Source organism: Aspergillus thermomutatus (genome assembly GCF_002237265.1).
Source record: "Aspergillus thermomutatus strain HMR AF 39 chromosome Unknown NODE_116, whole genome shotgun sequence".
NCBI lineage: Eukaryota > Fungi > Ascomycota > Eurotiomycetes > Eurotiales > Aspergillaceae > Aspergillus > Aspergillus thermomutatus.
The window spans coordinates 30,863-48,535 of NW_020798165.1; the positions used below are offsets into that span (position 1 = coordinate 30,863).

Sequence of the window (17,673 nt, forward strand, 5' to 3'; positions counted from 1 at the left end):
AACTACGTGGTTCAGCCACGTATGAACACTCGATGAGAAGCGACTTTTATGGGATAATTACGCACTTTTGACCTGCCCTAAATTCAAATGCGGCTCGCGCTGTCGTGCACACCGGCCCTCTCGAAATGGCACACACTTGAAACTAGCGACATCCACTCGTCAATGAACACTTGGGGCATCAGCGACATCGTTCAACCACCCGTTCTCGATGAACAGATAGCACAGTCTTTCTCGGACTGTTGAATACTCGAATATCAGAGGCCCTGTTGAAATGCATATGTTTCAGAGCGGCAGTGCGAGCTCATCATACTAAGTACTCAGCTGACAGGGTTCAAATATCCTTGGGTCTAACGCATCTCGCATCTACCTCAAAAGATCAGCGACTCTGATGCTGACGCCTCCGCCAGTGGTCCCACTCTTAAGTGGATACCGTGGAGCAACGACATGGTCAACCATTCTCCTTACGTCGACTAAGTCACATATTCCGCTCAAACCCTGCCAATTATTTGGTGTTCACAGATTGGCTCAACCATACCCACAAGCAGTTGTACGCGATGTGATTAGGGTGACGGACACTGGCATGAGCGACCTTTACGAGGAGCAATAGTAGCTTTCGAGATTTCCCCTAGATGCGCTAGCTACCCATATCCATTCCTCATTTCATTCTCCACTCTGAAGAGGGGAAGAAGCCCATCAGTTTCAGCATACTAGGGTTTACTGGCCTCCATTCAGCAGCCAATTCATCGGGCGCTCATGCGGTTTATCCGACGATATTCGGAATCTCTCATGGTGGTTTCGATACTCTTTTATATCACACTTTATTTGTCGGGAAACTTAATTCGCAGCTGAATGGTCATGGAACCGGAGATTCATATTGTTTTCTACATAGTTCAAGCTTCTCGGGCGTGGCACGAACCTCCCGGTGCGGTCCATGGTAGTGATTGATGTTCAGAATATGACCCGAAGATTTCTATCGTGCATCAAAAACTATCTCTCTCCCACTAGAAGAGCAGTTCGTTTGCTAGGCAGTATATCTTGGCAGCTGGGCGATATCTTGCATCCTTTACTGCTTATAGAATGGCCGTTCTTGATGTGTTTGCTGTGCTCGCTGATCTCCGGAAAAGCAGGTTAGTAGGGAGAATCTTTTGTCGCATCAAAGTCAGCGGCAAAATGTTTCCATGTTATTGACAATATAGATAAGGAACCATCGTTAAGAAGCTCTAGTAGAATGTTACAAGCCTGCTACAGGCATCAAGAGCTCTTGCTAGTGGCATTAACAGATCATGAGACAGCAATGGAAGGAGGAAGTTCGAGCTAGAGAAATACGGACTCAAAAGAAACGTGCAAACAGTCTCTCTCTGGTCAGGGAGGATCTGACGAGAGGTCGGCCATCCACCACGGATAGAAAAACGCTCGAGCGGTGAAATCTGTCAAGCTGTAGAAGGGTCACAATAGAATGAAAGAGTAGGCAATCATAGTGACAAGGGTCGAGTACTCAGGTAGGCAAAAGATACACGAGTGCATGGTTAATACATGTCATGACATCAGGGTAACTTTGATGTGACAACGACTTACCAACATTATATTATCATTTCGTCGTCCTGTTTTGTCAGGCATGTTTTGTGGCGGTGCAGAGGAACGTATCGTCAGAGACCAGTTTGTAAGGTAATGTATTTGAATGTAAAGGGAAAACAGCCCTCCAGCAACGAGTCAAGATTACAGCCGCGCCTTAGCTACTACCCACACATTGTCAGAAATCACATCTGTTCTTGTCCTACTTCGTCGGCACAAAGTATGCATGATCTCTTTCAGAAGTGAATCCCTTTCAACCTTCCGACGGTTCGATACTACGCATGCGTCTGGCGCGCCACTCAGATCAGGAGAGACAAGAGATTCTGTAGCACGTTTATGCATTACTATATCCGGAAGCAGCATTGGATGATATGATATCAGACTCTCTTGGAAGCAAAAGATTTTGGATACAAGCAAAATTAATCTCTGTATAATGATGAGGATATGATATACTAAAGTAACCTGTACACAAGTCTAGCAACGCTTATGATACATGTCTAAGCGGCCTTGACCTGGTCAACCGCCGTACTGGCGGCTGAATTTGCAACCAACATTTCCTAAGAGAAGCTGTGGATTGGTCCGGAAAACACCTCTGAAAGGCATGCGCCATCTCTTCGACACGCCCTGCATTCCGCATTAGGACCTTCAGTAACTGGTCCTCTTCCTGGCTGTAAGGTCTAGCCTTCCAAGCCGAGATGTGGGTACTTGTAGACTGTTGACGAATCTTCGCTGCTTGAGCTCTTGCTTTAGCTCGCGTTAATGGCCCTGCTGACGCTAGACCCGGCCCTATCTCACTTCCGCTTGTGCACACGCCAGAAGAGTTTTGGGTGGTCGGAGGCAGTTCTGCAACTGCCGACAATTTATCTCTCATCAATCATCGCACCGACTCTTTGCTCAGTGGACTTTGAGGTGACAATGCGGAAAAAATGAGCGAGTTGCCGGTCTCGGGAACAGTATCGCCTTGAGATTCGGTACTGTCCAGGGCTGGGCCTGCGCACAACGTTTGAGGTGGGAAATCAATCCCAGGCCTCTCTGCCAAAGAGCTGCTTGCCAACTGCTCTCTGAGGTCACACTCATCGAGCTGTTGGTGCTTCCCTTCTGACCAGGATAAGATAGTGGTAGATATATCCAGGATCCGCGGGTTGATTACAGTAGCGCTGGGAACCGAGCCAATTGCTGAGGGGCGAGGACTATCAGTGACATTCATAATATCAGATAAGGCCGAGCGGATATTGTCGTCATCCGGACTTGTACAAAGCATTTCGTTAAAGTGCTCGCAGTGATTGGCCGCTTGGTAGGCCAGATCCGTCAGGCACTCTTCATTCTCATGCACCGCCTCAGCGGGAAGAGGAAACATGACCTGGGGTTGTGTTGTGGGAGGTTCCCAGAGGATGATCTTCAGATCCTTTGGACTAGCGTGCGGTGGTGCCGAAGACTTCTTCTGTTGCTTCCGGGGGCGCCTCTCCCGCTTAGGTGGGTTCCCGTCTCTGATAGATTCCTCATCTATCTCAGAGGAAGATCGCTTCTTGCGGGCTTTCTCGGATGGCACGCAAATAGCCTTGTTGTAATGGTGTACATCGTGAAGGTGTCGCCGGTAATCCTGTTGATCGGTAGAGATGTAGCTACAGCCGGAGCACTTTGAAGGCCACAGCCTACGCTTAATATGCTCTTCCAGGTGATTTCTTAGCTCTGGAGGTGGCTTGCACAATGCTCCTCGAAATCAGGGCTCTCGGCATCGTGAAAGGAAAAGCACTCCCAATAATACTTTACCCGCGGAAAAGGGATACCCATCATACAAGATTTCTCCCGTCGAATGCAGGAATGAATATGGCTGCTTCTTTCAGGTCTCTTCAGTCTTCAATGGGTCAGTCACAAGTCCACGCAGAAATGACAGGCGAGGCTTACTCTTCCATGACTTGACTGCATCCATGAGCAGGGCATCGCCCTTCGACAGGCTCCTATCCGGGAAGATACACCACATCGTAATCCCGTTGGCAATGGATTACCAAGTCTTCCACCACAGCCCTTTTCAACTTGAACTCAAGAGGTTTATCGGAAGACATAACAGTCACCAGACGGCCCAGCTCAGGCATAATCTCGCACCAAGTCCTTTTCTCTGCGGTTTGCTCCCCGTATATTGGGCACTCTTTTCCCCTTGTTAATATGATCTGATCCCACCGCTCTCAAGCCCACTCCTTTCGAAACCGTTCAAACTTGCGTGCATAGATCCTTTTTTTCTGGGCCCGATACTCAGCGTTCAAGCGTTCACGATCACCAGCGGTCCCCGCATTATCGATCTCAGCCCTCATTTTGACGAGCAGAGCATCCGACTCAAGTTCAAGTACCTTCTGTATTGTCAACTTGCGACGAAGGCCTTGTTCATAGAATTACTCGTAGCCCTGGAAGTATTCAATGTGAGTATGATCTGTCTCCTTGCCCCTGGCGGCATTGAGCCCATCAACACCACAAAGAGAAGCAACGTAACTCTCAGCTGTTACAGACGTTGACTTATGCCTGAGCAGCTGAGAAGCGCTCTGTAACGTGTATTTCTCTGCTTGAACTATTAGTCACCATTTTCCATTAGCGTAACGAGGGCCAGGATCAATAACAAACCCTTGACGGATTCTGCTAGATGGCGGCGGTAATCGTGAATGGTGGGAGTATTAAGATAGATTTTCCGGAGGATCTGGCGGAAAGCGTCCTGGTATCGTTCCTTCGACAGTGGATCCTCGCTGACTCCTTTCGCTGTTGTGTGTCTGATAATGCACCAATCCAAAGCCTCCTCATTCCACCTAAGTGGAAGCTGATTAAGTCCTGGCGGGATCACTTGCTCGAAGAAATCCGCGGCAGACGAATAGCCAAAGAGAGCACCATCAGCGATAGCAAGAGCAAGCAGAAAAAGTGCTCCAGCATAAAGGGGCTCATCGCAGTCCCATATTGCAGCGCCGAGTCTGAGGATCCAACTGTCAGCTTCCAAAATATGAAATTGAGGAAATTATAGACGGTTTAATTTGACATACGCTGTATTGTCGGGGTCTATGTTGTTCTTCACCCAGTGCTGATTAAGCCGATATCCAATCTTCCAAGGAGCATTAACAGTACAAAACAGGACAAGTTGAATATGCTATACATGTAAGTCTCTGATACGAGGCTGCAGACATAAAGCACCCTTACCTTATAACGCAGGCCTTGTTCAGCTTTGTTCTTGGACTTAGGGCAAAGTGCGGCCACCCTTGCACCTGTGCAAAAGTACAGGAGAGTAACGAAATGGAATTGCACCCGAAACCTCCCAGACATGAAAAGTGGGTCATCATCTGCCCAATGAGTCCTCATCCCACGCTCAAAATCGCCAGGCTTGATATTATATTTCGGCTTCTCGATTGCTTTAATAAACTTATCTTTCACCAAGTCTTTCTCAATCCACTGCCAAAGTCAGACAACGCTGTATTCAACATGGGAAGGTCGGCTCACGCTGTAGAGCTCAGAGGCATCCTGTTGAGCAATGGGCTTTCCAGTTTCGAGGGCAAACCCAGGAACAAATTCTTGGGCTCGGATAAGAGTCGTCTTCATGGTCGGCCGTCCTTGGGGGTCGAGTCTGCCCTTTGTAGAATCAATGTACCATCGAAACAGTTGCTTGAGCTCCTCGAGCGTTGGGACTGGATGTTCCTTTCCGACTTTGTAGCCCTTAGGCATTCCCTTCTGCCCGACTAGGAACCTATCAAGATTATTTAAGCTGGTGTAGTTCTAATATCAGAGACGCGGATACTCACTCCTCGTACATGCGCACCCGTTTCCTGTATACCTCTTTCGTCTCCGGAGATGCTCTACTCCAGCTCCGTTGAGCATCCTTCTCTAGATAGGCATTGGGATCATAACCTCGCTGCTCACGAAGTTGACGGCGCTCCTCTCGTCTCTTCTCTTCGCGGGCAGCCTTTTGGGCAGCCTTTCGAGCATCGGAAAGGCCGGCCATACTGGAAGACTGAAACGGAGATGAAAGTGGCAACAGAGTATAGGGGCAGGGCAAGTGGAAGTACGATTAACGGAGGACCTGGAAAGTTGAAGTTTTCCCGTTGGCAAGCTTGGGAAAAATGTCATTTTATACATGCGTAACATGGGGGGCCGGGAAAACACTGGGTAATCCTCCGTTAGGTTTGATTACTTGTGGTCCATCTGAGCCTACCCCTGTATTCTGTCGTGAGACTATGATGAACAAAGTCCAGGCTAAGACGCTATGCCCCCTGGCCTTTGTGATGCCTTCATGGAAGTGATGGTGGATCTCATAGATCTCCCCAGCTTTAGGATGTATGCGGTTTAGAGAGCACAAAAGCGTCACGTGATTTCCTACATGGGTGCGAGCCTGAGCTGCTCCGGATTACTCAGGTGGCATGTCGACAGGATCAGTGAGTAATCCGGGAGCTGCCGGAGTGGTTGGTGCGTGCTCAGTGAGTGCTCAGTGAGTGTTTGATGAGTGCCCGGAGCGCTCAGGGCGCTCTCACGTGCAGCCCTCATAAAAGCGGCGGCACCCGTATCGGGCAATCGAACGGGAATTGCAGAAAAACAGTTCAGTTATAAACAACTGTGATCGTGTCTCTATCTACTTCTTAATACACGCGCCTCATATGACAGTAACTAACAAATGGGCGTAGCGTACAAGATGAACAACAACTCATTCCACTCCTTTTCGCAGCTGCCTCTAGAACTACGCCGTCTCATCTGGAAACACTGCCTCCCGCATCGTATAGCAGAAGAAGACACCCCCAACTTCCTTCTCGACGGCAACGAATGCCGTCAAGCCTGCTGGGCCAACCGCATAACGCACCAAAACGCTCAGCCGCCGGCCATCGCATTCGTCACCAGCGAGTCTCGGCAAGTCGCGCTGGAACAGGGACGCCGGTTGGAACTGGAAGAGACGACGAGCCTGGAGTCGATATGGGTGCAGCCGCGTCGGGATGTGCTGCACCTCAACTGGACGCGACTGCGCTACGTCGTCTGGGGAAAATCACGGCGTCAGAAATAATGACGTGGCCGACATTGCGTATTGCGCGGAAAGTCAAAGCAGGCTCGACATCGCCATGGCGGCGGTTTCTCTGCATATCACCAGGGAAGCGGCTCGGAGGTCTGGCCTGTTCGGGTTGTTGGGCGATGCGCCTGTTCAGATGGTGGATGTTGACGACGAGGCTCGGTTGAGGGAATTTCAAGCATTATTCAGGGAACACGCATGGGAAAAGGAACCGGCTGTGCAAACGCTCTTCGAAGCATTTACAAGTTCTCGATTCCAAACGGCCGTGGAAGCATGGAAAAGACAAGCAGAATGGACCATCCTCGCGTACATGTGGCAGTCGGCACGGGAGGAAAACCTCGACATTCTTGGGACGTACCCAGGCTCCGCTTGGGTACCGCAGCTGTCGGAGCAAGAGTTCATCAGGATGTCTCAGTATTTGCCCGATGAGAAGCATCCGTGGGTCAAGCAAGCTAGGCAGAGCGCGCCCAAGCTGGGGCCGCGGATCATGGTGCGATATTGTACCAATGAGTGTTATAGAAAGGAGCGACTTCCCAAGAACTTCGGGACTTCATAAATAGTAAGTATATACTCATAGAGAGTTTTCTTCTATATAACCCAACAGTCCATCATGCTTCTTTACACGCCTCAGCAAGATGGTCATGCATACCCTGCGTCTTGGTAATAGCCTCGACATGGCTCAATGATTGTCCCGCGCTATTCAACTTGGTGACATAGTCCCTCACCTCCTGCTCTTATGGCGGTGTTGATTCAATTCAATTGGCTAAACTCACATACTGCCTAGAACATACACATCAATGCCAAGCAGCAACAGGGTGCTTTTCCCAAATAGGGAATTAGGGATGCTATACGGAGTACTGTTTCCAGTAATTGCCGTCACCCAGGAGGATGGAGTATATGTGCTTAAGTTTTCCTGCTTACGCACTTTTACTTAACGTGTACTTCTTATATTAGCCGATTCAGCCTACATGGGAGAAACTGCAAGTTGCTGACAGGAACCCCGCAACTTGATCATGATGGATGTGGTTGGTGGACGGTTATATAGGGAGTATGACTTCTAAGAACTATTTAAGGAGATTGGGCACCCAAATACCAGCAATGCTAACTACTACGTAGGCCACAGCAAATCTATGATGGAACTACGCTCTTGTTTCTACCTTATTGCTTCACTCACAATGGCTGCCAGTGCTAACGCAAACTCCACTTATACTAACCCAATTCTCCCCGGCTGGCATTCAGATCCCAGCTGCATCTTTGTCCCCGAACAAGACAACACCTTCTTCTGTACTGTATCCACCTTCCTCACATTCCCCGGGATCCCAATCTATGCCAGCAAAGACCTTCAGAACTGGAAGCTCGTGAGCAACGCGTTCAACCGACAAAGTCAAGTCCCCCGGCTCGCCAATGAAACCTCCCAAACCCAACAAGACGGCCTCTGGGCCCCAACCCTCCGATACCGGACGGGCAAGTTCTACCTAGCCACCTCATACGTATCGATGCAACCAGCGTTCACAGCGCAGGGGCTCCTGTTCACATCGGATAACCCCTACTCGGACGACGCGTGGTCCGATCCCATGCACTTCCACCTTGGCGATATCGACCCGGACCTCTTCTGGGATGACGACGGGACAGTATATGTCTCGTATGCGGGTATCTCGCAGCAAAACCTAGATCTGAAAACCGGTGCCACCGGCCCCGCGTATAAGATTTGGTCCGGCTCCGGTGGCCGCACGCCAGAGGGACCACATATCTACAAGAAGGACGGGTGGTATTATCTTTCCATCGGCGAGGGCGGCACCGAGCTCGGGCATAGACAGACGGTTGCGCGGTCACGCAGGGTCTCTGGTCCGTATGAGGGGTACAGCGGGAACCCGCTCCTCACGAACGCGAATACAACCGAGTACTTCCAGACGGTCGGTCATGCGGATTTCTTCGAGGATGCGAATGGGAACTGGTGGGGAGCTGCGCTGGCGACCCGGTCTGGGCCTCAGTGGACGGTGTATCCGATGGGGAGGGAGCTGGTGCTGTTTCCTGTGAGGTGGGAGGAGGGTGATTGGCCGGTTGTGGATCAGGTTCGGGGTCGTATGGACGGGTGGGATTTACCGAGTGCTGGGTCATGCAAGGGGATACCCGGGGATGGGGCGTATGTTGATGCTTCGGACGATGTGCATTTCGCCCCCGGGTCGTCTATTCCGAGTCACTTCTTGTACTGGCGGTTTCCGAAAGAGGACTCGTTCGCGGTCTCGCCGCCTGGTCATCCGTTTTCTTTGCGGTTGTTGCCGTCCGAGAGTATAACAGGGAATGGGGTCCCAGGAAATGATGTCGAGTCGACGGCTATCACGTTGATTATGCGTCGGCAGAGTCATACGTACTTTGCCTACAGCGTGGACGTCTCCTTCGGGCCGCAGGTGGATGGAGAGGAAGTTGGTGTGACGGTCTTCCTGACTCAGTTTCAACATATCGACTTGGGAATCGTCCTTTTGCCTTCTGCTGAAGACTCAGATACACTCGTTCCTCATGTGAGGTTCAGGGTTACCTACCTGGGCGCGCAGGGGGTGGATATACCTGAGACCATCATTCAACCCTTGACGCAACGGCATTCATCGAGCACTGTGCAGGCAAGGTTACAGATCCAGGCAGTCAATACAACTCACTATGCTCTCTCAGCAAGGGTACTAGGAGTGGCGGAATTCAAGTTCGAGACTCATGCTGAAGCCAGGCTTGTCAGCGGGGGTACGGGGCCATTTACTGGTAAGTCTATATATAACCCTATCTTTTGATACTCGTTACTAAGGCTCAGTACAGGTGCTTTACTCGGGGTCTATGCAACGAGCAATGGTGGACTTGGTCAAACTGCATCGTATATTAGCAACTGGAAGTATCATGGTCATGGTCAATACATTGGAGGATAGATTTAGTCCTGGCGTTGCCCGGGTGCTGAAATCTGTCAAAGTATATGAATGACTATTCTATGGGTCCATTTCAGAGACTCAACTTTGATGCTTGGTGTGATAAATAATTGATCAGACGCTCAGAGATAGTAGTAGCATGAATATCAGAGATTTCCAATTTCCCAAATCCCTTGATAAGGATTTTCGTGGTCCTGGAATTGGAAAAATGGGTCATGCGTAACGTCCATGAAAGACACATCGCCTGGAAAGCCCGAACCCGACCACGCCAACGGTTCCCGTGGCAGTGGTCCTTGATTTGGTCCATGATCTGCTGAAACCGAGTTCGTACTGCTCCAAGACTCGGGCTGCGAAGTTTCAGAAGCGGCCCGATGCTGCACTGTACTCGAGTACGGCGGCAGCGCTTGACCTCCATCGGAAGTATCTACGGCCCTTGCGGAATGATGGAAGATCTCGGTCTCGACTGTCGTCTGGTCTGGATGCTTCTGCCCCGGGGACCGTAAAAGTGACGCATCAAAGAGACCGTCACCCGGAGAAGCGAATGGAGTCTTGGTAGAATTGTAGCAAAGAATGTCCCACATCAATGCCGTATCTATCGATAGCGTCCTCCGAGGTGAACGGTGATCGCCAGAATGTGGACTGACGGCAAATGCCGATTGGATGAGCCCCTGAATCTTTTGATGCTGCATGGATCTGTTAGCGGATGGAGCGAGAGCGCAGTTGATCTGGACTCACTATTGCCTGGACTCTTGGCCATTTGGTGGCCAAGCCACTCAAAAAGCTCGTGCAAGTTTCCAGCTTCCGTTGAGCGGACTCCCTCACTGTGGGATCTGCGGCACGGCAGTAATACATGAGAATGGTGGCCGCAATCGCCACTGCATGGCCGAGGAACGGGTCAGACAGTTGATATTCCTTCTCGGCAATCATGTCAATGAGGCGAACCGTCCATGTTGTGTGGATCAGCGCCAACTCCGATGATGTCTTCCAGAAAGTGTTCGGGACTGCAAGCTGGGCGGACTGCTGTGGTCGCCACGAGTAGAGGAAAGGGTGATTCAGGACGCTGTGCACTGCGTGGTAGGTGAACTGGAGGTACAGCCAGGGACTCCAGTACTCCCGGTCGCGATTCAATTCTTCTGGCGATCGCTCCTGAAACCTTACTGAATCGTATCGATGGGAGGTGGGAAACTTTGTTTCAATGTCCATCAGGTGAGCCCCGATGATACAGTAACCCGAGTCCACGGACCAGGGTGGCATGGCATCTCCGCTAGCACAGTGCGAAACATAATGCTGCACTTCGCTCCAAAGAGTGGATAGCTGCACCATGTAAACCCAGATTCCCCCTCCTGAGGTAAAGGTGCCATTTTCTTGAGGGGTCTGAGGTGGCTTCATCCCCATTTCCCGTGGAGAGTCAAGGTTGACAGCCATGTACTTCGGGTTATGGATATCCCGCAGCATATTCAATTGCATGCTGTGAGGAGCGTATTGCTGGTTAAGAAGATGGATGCTCCAGAACACCCTTCGTCGTTCCTCCAATGCAGGCGTCGATTCGCCCTCGTGCTGCTCGATGTCAATGCCTGCACATTTGGCGAGGTTTGTGGCAAGACCAATGTGTAGCCAAGCGAGACGGGTGTCATTAGCTGAGGACACATTAGTGAGGCGTCACTTGTCAGTTCAGGATGGAATCTCACCAATGTACTCGGCCAGTGCGATTAAACAGAAACATTGCAAGGTTGAAATGTCCACGGTCCCCTGAACGATTCGAATCATGACATAGCTGCGCGCGGCCTCGGCGTATTGTTGACACATCTGGTCTGTTCGTCCTTCCAGAAAGGGATTGTTGGAGTAACGCAGCGCGAGACTGAGTATGCCAAATATCACCTCGCTGCGACATCTTTCTGGAATGGAAAGATTATCCCGAACGAAAAGCCACAGCGGTTGCTTGTGGCAGTATTGGAAATAAAGAGCGATACCCTCGGCAACGATCTCTTTTGGCGGCATTGCAAAGGGCAACGTATGTGCATTCTGAAGGCCTGTCTCATCACTCGGATTCCCCCGTGCCATGGACATTTCCTGCGTATTGCTTGATTCCGATGTCTTCTCGCGAATATGGAGCCCGCGAGAGGACGACTTGGGGGTTCCAACTTGGCGACTGGGTCTGCAGCAATCAGCACTCACTCTTACCAGAACCGGGAATGACAGCCATTCGCACATTGACCCTTCTAATATTGATTCCATTTTCTCTTCAAGCTGTTGCAATCGGTTCTCCTGCTTTCGAATTAGACTGCTCACTGTTCGCTTCGCAGACAAGCCGTACCAGGACCCGGTCACTGCCTGAGGGTCTCTGCAAAGAGTCATAACTTCTGCTATACTGGCATGTCTGTTGTAGGCGTGTGCAGCTTGAACATGCCGGTCGCTCCCCCGGACATCGCGTCTTTTTCCGCCTACAAATCGATACCTTAGTCGGCAATCAACTCTCTTACAATGGTTGTTTCTTATGCCTCAGACTCACCTACAGTTTTCACAGGCTTGATGCGATCTCTTGCTAACACGATTATACATTAGGGGCACCTGCAGAAGGGCAGAGAAACCGAGGGCAACAAGAAAAGGTCACTGATATGTTACGGCGTGAAGATGCCTTTAAAGCGCAGGAGCGCGGGGTATCAGATTCTGTGATATGATAGCACGCGGAGACGATCCGATCGCCAGTTGGCAAAGTTGTGACCCACGCAGGGAAACAATGCCCATAAGAGGAAAATGCTGACATAACTCGGTGGATCTTATTCCTTTCTTTCTTTCTTATTCCTTTCTTTTTTTATCATATATCGGGTAATGTACATGAATAGAAGAATCTGGCTGCATCACCTGAGTAAATAAGGCATGCCTTCTCGAACATACCTGTGGCCAGCCCATCACCATTCATAATCCTAAGGGAGTTCTGGATGTAGGAATTATAGAACTGAAAGTATTCCATCTAGAGGCAAAGTTACTGAGACTATCAAATTAGATCACATTGGACGAATTGAAGCTACCATTCCAGTTCCGCAAATCCGTTCACTGAGCATGCTAACCCTAAGCAAAAAGCGACATCCTCTGCGGTTGCCTGGCCTGCTGAATGCTGCCGCGCCGGCCAAATCTCCCTGTTCGCCTTTCGCTCCTCGTCTCGATGACTTCTGAGTAGGGTTCTGACCGTATTCTGAAAGAACAGCGGCGCACTCTCCAGGTCAGGGTGAAGGGGACCATTGACAAACACCCCAGCATTCAGGTTCTTTTGGGCAGCATTACAAAGGTGTTTGTCCTCGTCCAGGACCCTCTTGAAGAAGGAGTCAATATATTCGAAGTCCTCATCGGATGCCTCTGTGTGCCGGTAGACCTCGTATTCCATGGAGCAAGTTCCTGCAGATGTCGGGACGCATCGCATCAGGTAGAAGAAATGAGGCCTGCGGGGGATTGATGTCAGTAAATTAGAGTTGTTGAGTTTTGATTTCTCCCCAAAGAAGGAAGCAACTCACGAGACTGTCATGCAGGCATTGGGAAAGTAGTAAGTGCTGGCGTTCTGGATATCCTCATTCACCTTATCCGGCTTCGGTCGGGAGAAATGTTGAATGTGCCCCGGTGTGGAAACGGTATAGTAATATGACAGATCAGCCAGATTCGCCACGTCGGGATGTGCAACAGTGCAATGGTAGCATTCGTTGTAGTTGTCCGCCAGTGTTTTCCAGTTATAGTCGCCGTTCATCTGCCATGTATGGTCAAACTTGTACTGGCTAAAGTCGAATCTCTGGAATCGTTCTTGTCGGTCAACGCCCTCGAAATCCTCTTCCCAGGGGACTGGGTTTGGAGATGAGTCGAGATTGACCCAGATGAAGCCCAATGCATCGGTATGCACATGCACGGGGAACAAGCTCTGATCCTCTTTCTGGAACCCCGGGACGTCATCGAACTTCGGGGCCTTGGCCAGTTTTCCGTTGAGGCCGTACGACCACCCATGGTACTTGCAAGAAAGAATCTTGACGTTGCCCTCGTCTTCAGAGACGAGGGGAAATGCGCGATGGCGGCAAATATTGTGAAAGCCGTTCAAGTTCCCCTCTCGATCAACACACAACACAAAGGAGAATCCAGCTTCCTCAAACCGAAGAAAGTCACCGGGCTTTGTGAAGCGCAACTTGTGGGTTACTAAGATCCATTTCTTTGAAAAGATCGCTCGCCGTTCCAACTCATACATCTCTGGGGAGCGGTACCAGAAAGCTGGGAGGGCTTTTGGTGGCTCATCTGGAAGCTTCTTGGCTTCCAGGACGGAGGGTTTATACCCAAACCAGGACGCAACTGTAGCAGCCATGTGATAGTTCAAAAATCTGCAGGCAATTCAACACTGAAAGAGTGTCAGCTCCCACTCAGTCGTGACGGTATATATGTCTTCGAGTTGTCCTGCCTAATCCATTCGAGGTCTCCGATCACGCGACCATGTAATGGAAACGCGATGGCAGAGGCGTGAAACACCGGGTGGAATTGTCCTGCTCGGCATGAAGCCAGCAGTTAGCACGCCGTCTTGTGTCACCTGGTCGTTGCCGTCGATGCATGGACTGGGAATTGCTTCAGCCGGTCCGTCGGCGTCGACATCCGGTCACCTGATCGTGGGCTTAGGCTCCCTGTACCCATTGGTTTGTTCTATCCGATTGATTCAACGCCTTGTTCTGCCCCAGGGCCTGAGATAACGGGGAATATCTCGGTCTCTCAAAAGAACCGTGCGTCTTCGTCAGCTGCCAACTATCCTCTCAGCTGATCTCTATGTATCTGAGTGATTAGTCGAATTCATACCGCTTATCAAGCCTAGAGGTTCAATCGGTAGAACGCTGTGTCTTTGATAGATTACGCTGCAGCTTTGATCCAGGCGCTAAAAGATGTATGGAGATATAGAGTCGTGCAGTGCTAGATCTATCTCTACAGCTAGCGCGAGCCTATTTTGGACAGTAACTGTGCGGAGGGCTCTGCTCAGCACTTTCTACAGCTCGGGCCTTTTAGTGATTGAGCTTGGTAATGGCTGTATGACCACGGAGTCCTCCGATCAGGTGCAGCTCGAAAGGAGATGATTCAAGTCCAATGGTCTGATTCCCGGCCCGTTTCCCGACTCGGAGGCTGATCTATACCTTCTGTCACAATGTATTCTTCAAGACTGCGTCACTTATAAGGAGTTATCATTACTTCAAAGCCACATGGCGGACTTTCGTTCAACAAAGCCCCTACTCTCGTGTCCTGTTCTCAGCTCATACCACCATGGGATCAATCAACGCTTCCGAGAATCCGTCAAAATTCATTTTGACAGCAGAGGCCCTGAACAATGCTCTGCCTGATATGCACATGGCCACAAGAGCCGTTCATGCCGATGACTTCGTCAGTCCTCACCGTGCCATTGCCCCTGGCATGCATACCGCGGTAAACTTCCGTTATGCACGCGATCCAGATGAGCTGGTGCCAGAGGAGAACAAGGATGTGAGAGCCCTAGCCTCACTCTCTTCTCTTTTATCCTAACGAGCCACGGCAGCCAAATGCGCCTTATGACTCCCATGTATATTCCCGCTACACAGCACCCAATTCCAATCGCCTGGAGATCTTGCTGCGCAGCCTCATGGGCGGCGAAGTGATTACGTACTCGACTGGACTCTCGGCCTTTCACGCGATGCTTGTCCTCCTCAACCCCAAGCGAATCTTCATCGGAGACGGATATCATGGGTGCCATGGTGTTTTGGACATTATCGAGAGACTGACCGGCATTCAGAAATTGGATCTGACGCAGGCCGACGAAGCCGGGCCCGGGGACATCATCCACGTCGAAACGCCTCTCAACCCTACCGGCGAGGCTCGCAATCTCGCCTACTACCGTGCCAAAGCGAGCGAGAGGGGGGCCTACTTGACCGTGGACTCTACCTTTGCTCCACCCCCGCTGCAGAACCCCTTGGACTTTGGAGCCGACATTGTGATGCATAGCGGAACGAAGTATGTGGGCGGCCATTCCGATATGCTTTGCGGTATCTTGGTCATCCATCCTGATCGAGTGGAGGAGGGATGGTTGAAAACGCTACATACGGATCGCCAATACATCGGGAGTGTCATGGGGAGCTTTGAGGGCTGGTTGGGTATCCGGTCCGCTCGCACCATGCAGCTCCGCGTGACGAGACAGGCTCGAACGGCAGAAAGGCTCGCTGCGTGGCTACAGGAGCAGCTGAAAGACCCGATGTCTCCTGTTGGAAAGGTTCTGAGCCATGTCCAACACGCCTCACTTCAGGAGGATGACTTGGAAGACGGCTGGCTCCAGAAGCAGATGCCGGGAGGCTTCGGGCCCGTTTTCGCTGTTTGGACTAGGAACCCAGAGCATGCGCGCCGACTGCCCAGCAGGATGTTTATATTTCAGCACGCAACCAGTCTTGGAGGGGTGGAAAGTTTGATGGAGTGGCGGGCGATGAGTGATGCCCGCTGCGACAACAGGTTGTTGCGGATCAGTTGCGGTATTGAAGAGTTTGATGATTTGAAGGCCGACATGCTACAAGGATTGGAGTCGCTATTACGGGACTTTCCCTGAGATAGATTGTATTTCCATCCTTTGAATCAATTTGGTCACTCTGTTATACAACGTTATACAAAGCTGAGAGACAAGCCAGAAAAGAGAGAGAGCTACTCGGTTCTTAATAGCCAATACCATTCAAAATTCCAGCAATAAAAGTACTTTCAGCTATCTCTCATCAATATTCACCGAGAAGTGGGAGGTCACCTTGATACCCCATCTTATGTCCGATCAAGTGATCGGGGAGTGGTGCGGGGAGCGGAGAATGACCGATCACCTGAGCGTATCTACAACGGGTGGATGACGGATTCAACGCCGACTGCAAGGATCGAAGAGGGGAGCGTGTAACCCATAAAGGCGGGGCCACTTCATGATACATATGGCGGGATGACACATCTTTCTTGACAGATTCCCAGGAAGAAAGAGACACAGAAATGGAACATTTCGATGTCGCAGTTGTTGGACTCGGGGTTCTTGGAAGCGGAGCAGCGTACTATGCTGCCAAAAAGGGCGCCAAAGTGATTGCATTCGAACAGTTCGAGCTGGGCCATGTGCGCGGAGCTTCCCATAATACCTCTCGCATCGTCCGCACTTCGAACTTCGCCCCGGAATACGTGGCCCTCGCCAAATCGGCCTACAAGGACTGGGCCGAGCTGGCAAAAGTCACCGGCTACGAGATGTTGACTACCACCGGCGGCGTGGTCTTCTTCGGCCCAGATTCCCCGACACCAGCCAGCGACTTCACGAGAAGTCTGGATACTCACAATATTCCGTATGAGCTGCTCGACGCCCAGGAGGTGAAGAGCCGATGGCCTCAGTTCAACATTCCCGACAGCGTGTCTACAGTGTACACAGCCGACTCGGGCATCGCCCACGCTGCTAGGACCGTCAGCACGCTGCAATCTCTGGCGCGTTCCCACGGCGCCATTTTGAAAGACAACACCGCGGTGGACCGCGTTACTCCCCAGGCCTCCGGTGGGGTCATAATCGAGACTCCAAAGGGACGATTTCAAGCAGCCAAGGTGATCCTCGCAACGGATGCGTGGATCAATAAGCTCCTTGCTCCCCTGTCCGTGCACATCCCCGTGTCTGTGATGCAGGAGCAGGTGACATACTTCAAGCCCACCGACGCAGCCGCTTTCGAGACGGACCGGTTCCCCGTATGGATCTGGCACGGGGCGAATTGTTTCTACGGATTTCCGTGCTACGGCGAGCCCACCATCAAGGCTGGCCGGGATTACTCCAACAATCTCATGACGCCGGACCAACGCACATTCGTGCACTCGCCGCAGCTGCTTGAGCAGCTGGCATCCTTTATGAACGGCTTCATCCCCGACAAGGATCGCCAACCGCTTCGCACAGTGACTTGTCAGTATACGATAACGCCCGATCGACGCTTCATCATCAGCCCGTTGGGAGATTACCCGGACATCATTGTTGGCTTGGGTGCGGCCCATGCTTTCAAGTTCGCCCCTGCTTTCGGTCGTGTTCTCGCGGAGCTGGCCGTCGATGGCCGGACGAATGAGGATATTTCGCAATGGGGGATTCCGAAAGCCGCTACTTGCAACGGCAAGCTCTGATGTGACATGTCGAATAAGATTTCCACAGTAACATAC

At 51.1% G+C, this 17,673-nt stretch overlaps 7 protein-coding genes across 7 annotated transcripts; 5 read left to right on the plus strand and 2 right to left on the minus strand.

Moving 5' to 3' along the window:
- Nucleotides 1-2,446: 2,446 nt before the first annotated feature.
- Nucleotides 2,447-5,542, minus strand: CDV56_104401 (uncharacterized protein; the record flags this gene model as incomplete). The annotated part of the gene is made up of 7 exons (XM_026758020.1): nt 2,447-3,194; nt 3,766-3,946; nt 4,186-4,523; nt 4,593-4,651; nt 4,747-4,995; nt 5,044-5,287; nt 5,343-5,542. The coding sequence occupies 7 exons, from the start codon at nt 5,540-5,542 to the stop codon at nt 2,447-2,449; spliced, it is 2,019 nt and encodes a 672-aa protein (XP_026613769.1).
- Nucleotides 5,543-6,208: 666 nt separating this feature from the next.
- CDV56_104729 (2EXR domain-containing protein) lies at nt 6,209-6,589 on the plus strand (the record flags this gene model as incomplete). The annotated part of the gene is made up of 1 exon (XM_026758348.1): nt 6,209-6,589. The coding sequence occupies one exon, from the start codon at nt 6,209-6,211 to the stop codon at nt 6,587-6,589; it is 381 nt and encodes a 126-aa protein (XP_026613770.1).
- Nucleotides 6,590-6,644: 55 nt separating this feature from the next.
- CDV56_104765 (uncharacterized protein) lies at nt 6,645-7,148 on the plus strand (the record flags this gene model as incomplete). Its single annotated transcript, XM_026758384.1, has 1 exon — nt 6,645-7,148. One exon carries the CDS (start codon nt 6,645-6,647, stop codon nt 7,146-7,148), a length of 504 nt encoding a protein of 167 aa, XP_026613771.1.
- Nucleotides 7,149-7,767: 619 nt separating this feature from the next.
- CDV56_104868 (uncharacterized protein) lies at nt 7,768-9,504 on the plus strand (the record flags this gene model as incomplete). Its single annotated transcript, XM_026758487.1, has 2 exons — nt 7,768-9,343; nt 9,398-9,504. The coding sequence occupies 2 exons, from the start codon at nt 7,768-7,770 to the stop codon at nt 9,502-9,504; spliced, it is 1,683 nt and encodes a 560-aa protein (XP_026613772.1).
- Nucleotides 9,505-9,647: 143 nt separating this feature from the next.
- On the minus strand, nt 9,648-13,837 carry CDV56_105024 (iron-sulfur cluster-binding protein, rieske family domain protein; the record flags this gene model as incomplete). The annotated part of the gene is made up of 5 exons (XM_026758643.1): nt 9,648-10,184; nt 10,237-11,138; nt 11,190-11,656; nt 12,570-12,938; nt 13,011-13,837. The coding sequence occupies 5 exons, from the start codon at nt 13,835-13,837 to the stop codon at nt 9,648-9,650; spliced, it is 3,102 nt and encodes a 1,033-aa protein (XP_026613773.1).
- Nucleotides 13,838-14,772: 935 nt separating this feature from the next.
- On the plus strand, nt 14,773-16,075 carry CDV56_105424 (cystathionine beta-lyase; the record flags this gene model as incomplete). Its single annotated transcript, XM_026759043.1, has 2 exons — nt 14,773-14,988; nt 15,041-16,075. 2 exons carry the CDS (start codon nt 14,773-14,775, stop codon nt 16,073-16,075), a joined length of 1,251 nt encoding a protein of 416 aa, XP_026613774.1.
- A 416-nt stretch (nt 16,076-16,491) lies between these two features.
- Nucleotides 16,492-17,637, plus strand: CDV56_105554 (putative sarcosine oxidase; the record flags this gene model as incomplete). The annotated part of the gene is made up of 1 exon (XM_026759173.1): nt 16,492-17,637. The coding sequence occupies one exon, from the start codon at nt 16,492-16,494 to the stop codon at nt 17,635-17,637; it is 1,146 nt and encodes a 381-aa protein (XP_026613775.1).
- Between the last annotated feature and the right edge of the window lie 36 nt (nt 17,638-17,673).